At 63.0% G+C, this 7038-nt stretch overlaps 1 protein-coding gene across 2 annotated transcripts; it reads left to right on the top strand.

Annotated features, from left to right (window-relative positions):
* The first annotated feature begins 3113 nt into the window (after positions 1–3113).
* ACTG2 (actin, gamma 2, smooth muscle, enteric) lies at positions 3114–6475 on the top strand. 2 transcript variants are annotated; one of them, XM_014945477.1, is made up of 9 exons: positions 3114–3189; positions 3964–4136; positions 4247–4375; positions 4474–4584; positions 5038–5122; positions 5226–5387; positions 5483–5674; positions 5905–6086; positions 6216–6473. In XM_014945477.1, exons 2-9 carry the CDS (start codon positions 4011–4013, stop codon positions 6357–6359), a joined length of 1131 nt encoding a protein of 376 aa, XP_014800963.1. In that variant the 5' UTR covers positions 3114–3189; positions 3964–4010; the 3' UTR covers positions 6360–6473. The 2 variants fall into 2 exon arrangements, with proteins under 2 accessions (XP_014800963.1, XP_014800964.1); XM_014945478.1 differs by lacking the exon at positions 3114–3189 and having other exon boundaries at positions 3965–4136; positions 6216–6475.
* Positions 6476–7038: the final 563 nt, after the last annotated feature.

Here is a 7038-nt window from a genome sequence, read left to right as displayed (position 1 = left end):
CCCCAGAGCCGGCGGCTGGATTGGCTGCCGTGGCCCAACCTTTCCTTTTTAGGCTGCTTCTGCTCCAGCTCGGGGCTTTGCCGCCACCGTCCCAGCTTCAAACTGGTCCCATCAAGGCTTTGCCGGCCCCGCTGGCCACCGTGCCCTGGGATGGGGCATTTTGGGAATCCAGCAGGGATGGGGAGCTGGGGGGTGATCCCTCCACCCCGTCCCCAGCAAACACCAGGGATGGGGAAGCCATGGGGTTTGGGGCTGGGGGTGGCACCCCCCCCCCAGTTTGCACCAGCCCAGGGTTTGGGGGTGTCTCCAGGGCTTTGGGCACAGTCCCCTCCACCCTGGGGTGGGGAAGGGGCCAGGGTCCCGTCACCAACACCATGGAGACCCCAGCACGGCTGTCCTCTCTCCATGGGGGGCTCTCCCTCCATCCAACCCCCTTTCCTCCCCCCCTCTGCTGGGTTTGGGGTTAATTTTTTTTTTTTTTTCATTTTTTATTTTTTTATTTTTTTTTCGGCATGTCATATATGGCAACCTTTTGCCTCGGTGACCTCATGTTTGGCCTCGGACCAAGGGAACGGAGCTGGGACTCGAGGAGGCAGCAGGTCCCCGGGGCGGGCGGTGGGGACACCAAGTGCACGGCCAGGGGACACCTCCAGCCAAGGGGACACCTCCTGCCTGGACACCCCCCTGGAAGGAGGGGGGGTCACGGGGGCAGGGACCTTGGATGGGGACCTCGTTGGAGGTGGGAGTGGGCTGGCCGTGCTGGGGTGACACCGTGTCCCCATCCTGCCCCATGGGGTGACACCATGTCTCCATCCTGACACCGTGTCCCCATCCTGCCCCATGGGGGTGACACTGTGTCCCCCTCCTGCCCCACAGGGTGACACCGTGTCCCCATCCTGACACCATGTCCCCATCCTGCCCCACAGGGTGACACCGTGTCCCCATCCTTCCCCATGGGGGTGACACCGTGTCCCCATCCTGCCCCCATGTCCCCATCCTGCCCCATGGGGTGACACCATGTCCCCATCCTGCCCCGTGGGGGTGACACCGTGTCCCCATCCTGCCCCACGGGGTGACACTGTGTCCCCATCCTGACACCATGTCCCCATCCTGCCCCATGGGGGTGACACTGTGTCCCCCTCCTGCCCCACAGGGTGACACCGTGTCCCCATCCTGACACCATGTCCCCATCCTGCCCCATGGGGGTGACACCGTGTCCCCATCCTGCCCCGTGGGGGTGACACTGCGTCCCCATCCTGCCCACGTGCTGGGGTGACACCGTGTCCCCATCGTGCCCCGTGGGGTGACACCGTGTCCCCATCCTGACACCGTGTCCCCATCCTGCCCCATGGGGTGACACCGTGTCTCCATCCTGACACCGTGTCCCCATCCTGCCCCATGGGGTGACACCATGTCTCCATCCTGACACCGTGTCCCCATCCTGCCCCATGGGGGTGACACTGTGTCCCCCTCCTGCCCCACAGGGTGACACCGTGTCCCCATCCTGACACCATGTCCCCATCCTGCCCCACAGGGTGACACCGTGTCCCCATCCTTCCCCATGGGGGTGACACCGTGTCCCCATCCTGCCCCCATGTCCCCATCCTGCCCCATGGGGTGACACCATGTCCCCATCCTGCCCCGTGGGGGTGACACCGTGTCCCCATCCTGCCCCCGTGTCCCCATCCTGCCCCATGGGGTGACACCATGTCCCCATCCTGCCCCGCAGGGTGACACCGTGTCCCCATCCTGCCTTGGGGGGTGACATACACCATGTCCCCATCCTGCCCCGTGGGGTGACACCGTGTCCCCATCCTCCCCTGGGGGGTGACACCGTGTCCCCATCCTGCCCAATGGGGGTGACACTGTGTCCCCATCCTCCCCTGCGGGGTGACACCGTGTCCCCACCCTGCCCCATGGCGGTAACACCTGGAGTCCCCTCCCTCCCTCTGGGGACAAGGGGGACACCATGTCCCCATCCTGCCCCGTGGGGGTGACACCTGGAGTCCCCTCCCTCCCTGTGGGGACGAGGGGGACACCGGGAGTCTTGGGTCCCTTCTGGTGGTGGTGGGACCCTGCAGCTCCTGGTCCTTCTTGCTGCAGTGGCACCTCAACGTCCCTGCCCCAGCACAACTCGGGACCTCACACAGCAGGAGCCAGCCCGTGCCTCAGTTTCCCCATCTGCACCCCGAGTCCCTGCACCTCTGGGTGGTGGCTTTGGGGCGTCTCTTCCTGCCTCCCCCCTGCCCCGGGGGCTCGGGGAGAGTCCCCAACGCGGGACCATTGCCCTTAAAAAGGCAGCTGGGATTTTGGCAGCTGCTGGTTGGCCTCTGCCAGGGCCACGGGCTGCTGGGGCTCTGTCACTGCCTGCCAAGGCTGCAGCCACAGGCCCAGGGGTGGCTCAGCACCCCCCCAGGCTGCATTTGGGCTGGGGGGGGACCAGGGCACAGCACCCCCCATCACCCTTTGGGGGGTCTGGGCTCATCCTGCCTCAAAATCCCCCCAGGTAGGGGGTAAGAGCACCCACGGGGCAGGGCTGGGCTTTGGATCCAAGGGCCGACTCTGGCCCTGCTTGAGCTGAGGATTTGGAGGACGAGGGGCCCAAAAATAGGGGTGGAGAGAAAAGAAAACCCTCAGGGAGAGACATCCCGAAGGTGCCGGATGCTGGGGAGACATGGAGGACCCGGGAGGAAGCGATGCACCAACCCAGTGAGCTTCCAGCATCTGGGAGATGCCAAATTCCCATCCCGGCTCCGGGGTGTCCCCCCGGGGGCAGAGCCCCGACACCCACCTCCCCCCAGGGGGGGTTTCTCCACATTCTCCCCAGGAACCGGAGCCGCTTCCACCTCCTTTTTGCCGAAACCGTCACTTATAAGGACTTGTGTCTCACTTGTTTATCGGGAGCGGAGCATAAAAGGAACAGACTCCCAAATGGGATGTTGCCTCCCAAGCATCCCCACATACATTTTTTTTCTTACAATAATTAACCGCGCTGGGTCCTACCATCAGCCCAAGGTCAATTTAATGAAATAAAACACCTTATATGGCCATATGGCTAACACACCATCACTTAGCCTATTTAGGGTCTTTGTTTAGAGAGGATCCGCCTCTGAGGTTCCTCGGGCTCGCTGGTATTTATACCAAAGGCGCGTCGGGACTGGGTCCCAGAGGAAAGCTTTCGCGTCCGCGGTGAGTACAGCCCGGCCCCGGCTCCCCTTTTTCCTTGCAGGAAAGTGGGGAAAGGAAAAAACCCCCCAGGGAGGCGTTTGGGGGGTGCCCCCAAACATTTATGGGGTGGCCCCGGCTCCGTTCACACGGCAGGGGGGCCGGGGGTTGCCAAACCCCAGCAGGACCCCACAGCCTGGGGGGCTTCCGTGGAGGCGATGAGCTGGGCTGCGGCCAAAGAGGGTCGTGCTCTTCCAGAAATCCCTGCGATTTGGGTTTTTTTGGTTGTTGGTTTTTTTTATTATTATTTTTTGGGCTCCCGTGAGGTTTTCGTCTGCTTTCCTCTGGATTTTAGAAGCGCTTCCACCGGCAGAGGGGGGCACCCTCCGGGAAGGGCTATATATTTTATTTTTTTTTCCCATTTTTGGGAAAGGAGGTGAGGGTATCACTTCCTTCCCCCTGCCCGCTCGGGGGGCACCAGCCAGGGACGGCGACGCCGGATCTCCCCGGCCAAGCACGGGCAGGAGGCTTTGGCACTTATTTGGGGCACCGGCTGGTGAAGGATGGAGACCCAACATCGGCCACCGAGCAGCACCCATGGGGTTGGGCATCACCCCGCTCCCAGCATCGCCCCACCGGGGCTGGACCTGATGGCCACCCCTTGTGGTGGCCCATGGAGGACTTTGTGGGGCCACGCATCCCCAAGGAGACTCTGACACCCAAAGCTGGACGTGGTGGCGCGGCGTAACCTTCTCCCCAGCCCTCCTTTAACGTTCTCTCCCCCCTCCTCCCCCCCAGCTTTTTCCCCCAGGTCCCCCTGAACGCCAACCGCTCCCGGCCCCACCATGTGCGAGGAGGAGACCACCGCCCTGGTCTGCGACAACGGCTCCGGCCTCTGCAAAGCCGGTTTCGCCGGCGACGATGCCCCCCGCGCCGTCTTCCCCTCCATCGTGGGGCGGCCCCGGCACCAGGTGGGTACCTCGGGTTGGGGAGCAGCAGCCCCAAGTCATCCCCCATCCCACCCCCCCAGCTTTAATCAGTGCAATGAGGCTAACAAGGCCATCCCTCTCGCCGGCGTTAGGGTGTCATGGTAGGCATGGGGCAGAAAGACAGCTACGTGGGCGACGAGGCGCAGAGCAAGAGGGGTATCCTCACGCTCAAGTACCCCATCGAGCACGGCATCATCACCAACTGGGATGACATGGAGAAGGTGAGACACACCCCCCCCGACCCGGGATGGGGAGCGGGTGCGGGTCCCGGCTTCACTTTGGGGTCAAACCTTCCCTTTTCCTTCTTTGCCCGCCGTAGATCTGGCACCACTCCTTCTACAACGAGCTGCGCGTGGCCCCCGAGGAGCACCCCACCCTGCTCACCGAGGCACCCCTCAACCCCAAAGCCAACCGGGAGAAGATGACCCAGGTACGGCACCGCGGGGTCCCCAGAGATGGGACGGACCCTCCAAAACCACAGGAGGGTGGGGAATTTGGGGGTTCAGTGAGCCAAGAGGGGCCGGTGGGGGGCGGAGGAGTGGGTGGTGGGGTGAAGCTGGGGGGCTTTAGGAAGGGCATTCGTGGATGGACCCATGGGGTTTGCCACGCCATGCGCTGACCCATGGTTTCTCCATGAAACGACTCATGGTTCCATGCGATTTACTGCCCCACATGGTGCCCCACGGGTGGTTCTGCGTGATGCCTCGACCCACATGTCCATGGGATGCAATGATCCACCTACTTTTCCACGCCATGCAACGATCCCCACGTTATGCCCTGCAAAGCTCTGACCCCATCCCTCCAGGAAGGCCCCCATGGGATGGGGTGGGATGTACCCCCACGCTCCCCCCTGACCCTCTGCCCCTCTCACTCTCCCTCCCAGATCATGTTTGAAACCTTTAACGTCCCCGCCATGTACGTCGCCATCCAAGCCGTCCTCTCCCTCTACGCTTCTGGCCGCACAACTGGTGAGTAGGACACGCAGCATCTACCACCCGGGGTCCATCCATGGTGGGGAAGGGACCAAGCTGGTTTCAAACCCCCTCCCTCACCTTCCTTCCCCCTTCCCAGGCATCGTCCTCGACTCCGGGGACGGCGTCACCCACAACGTGCCCATCTACGAGGGCTACGCTCTGCCCCACGCCATCATGCGTCTCGACTTGGCCGGCCGCGACCTCACCGACTACCTCATGAAGATCCTCACCGAGAGGGGCTACTCCTTCGTCACCACCGGTACGGGGCCGGGGAGGGAGGTGTGGGGTGATGGGGGGCACCCCACGGTGCTGCCGCGGCACCGGGTTGAGCCTGTTTGCCATGGTCTCCCGTAGCCGAGCGGGAAATTGTGCGCGACATCAAGGAGAAGCTCTGCTACGTGGCCCTGGACTTCGAGAACGAGATGGCCACCGCCGCCTCCTCCTCCTCGCTGGAGAAGAGCTACGAGCTCCCTGACGGGCAGGTCATCACCATCGGGAACGAGCGTTTCCGCTGCCCTGAGACCCTCTTCCAACCTTCCTTCATCGGTGAGCCCACCCCCAGCTGTCCTGGCTGGCCCCTAGGTGGTTGCCCCCCATCCCCACCACCAGCCAACCAGGTCCCATGGGTGCCCCACAGAGGTGTTTTGCATCCCCTCAAGCGCTTTGCACCCCAAATGGGGGAGGGACAAAGCCATAGGTGACCCCGTGGCTCTTTTGTGGAGCCCTGAGGAGGCATGGGTGGGGGTCAGGGTGCTGACACCTCCCTTCCACCCCAGGCATGGAGTCCGCCGGGATCCATGAGACGACCTACAACTCCATCATGAAGTGCGACATCGACATCCGCAAGGACCTCTACGCCAACAACGTGTTGTCCGGGGGCACCACCATGTACCCCGGCATCGCCGACCGCATGCAGAAGGAAATCACGGCGCTGGCTCCCAGCACCATGAAGATCAAAGTAGGTGGTGGTGGTGGTGGTGGGGCAAAACCATGGTCACCAACACCCCAGACCCTCTCCTAGTGGAGGTTTTGGGGTGGTGTTGGTGGGGAACCAGGGGGTGCATCCTAACGGCTCGTGTCTCGGCAGATCATCGCCCCGCCAGAGCGGAAGTACTCGGTGTGGATCGGTGGCTCCATCCTGGCGTCCCTCTCCACCTTCCAGCAGATGTGGATCAGCAAACCCGAGTACGACGAGGCCGGACCTTCCATCGTCCACCGAAAATGCTTCTAAGCCCCCCTCCCCACCCCGTGGTGGCCCCCCATGCCTGGCCTGGGGTGTCACGCTCCTCCTCGGTCCCTGCTGCTCCTCCCCGCCACCCACTGCGCATTAAAGCCTTTTCTCCAGTCTCTGCCCCTTTTCTGGAGGGTCGTGGGGTGAGGGATGGGGAAGTCCTGACCTCAAGTTGGTGCCCCCGATGTCATGTTGGCAGAAGGAAATCACGGCGCTGGCTCCCAGCACCATGAAGATCAAAGTAGGTGGTGGTGGTGGTGGTGGGGCAAAACCATGGTCACCAACACCCCAGACCCTCTCCTAGTGGAGGTTTTGGGGTGGTGTTGGTGGGGAACCAGGGGGTGCATCCTAACGGCTCGTGTCTCGGCAGATCATCGCCCCGCCAGAGCGGAAGTACTCGGTGTGGATCGGTGGCTCCATCCTGGCGTCCCTCTCCACCTTCCAGCAGATGTGGATCAGCAAACCCGAGTACGACGAGGCCGGACCTTCCATCGTCCACCGAAAATGCTTCTAAGCCCCCCTCCCCACCCCGTGGTGGCCCCCCATGCCTGGCCTGGGGTGTCACGCTCCTCCTCGGTCCCTGCTGCTCCTCCCCGCCACCCACTGCGCATTAAAGCCTTTTCTCCAGTCTCTGCCCCTTTTCTGGGAGATTTTGGGGTGGTGGGGGGTGGGAGGGTTT

This window comes from Calidris pugnax, unplaced genomic scaffold, assembly GCF_001431845.1.
Source record: "Calidris pugnax isolate Ruff unplaced genomic scaffold, ASM143184v1 scaffold120, whole genome shotgun sequence".
Lineage (NCBI taxonomy): Eukaryota > Metazoa > Chordata > Aves > Charadriiformes > Scolopacidae > Calidris > Calidris pugnax.
The sequence above is the reverse complement of the archived record's forward strand: the minus strand, read 5'-3'. Positions and strand labels throughout refer to the sequence as shown.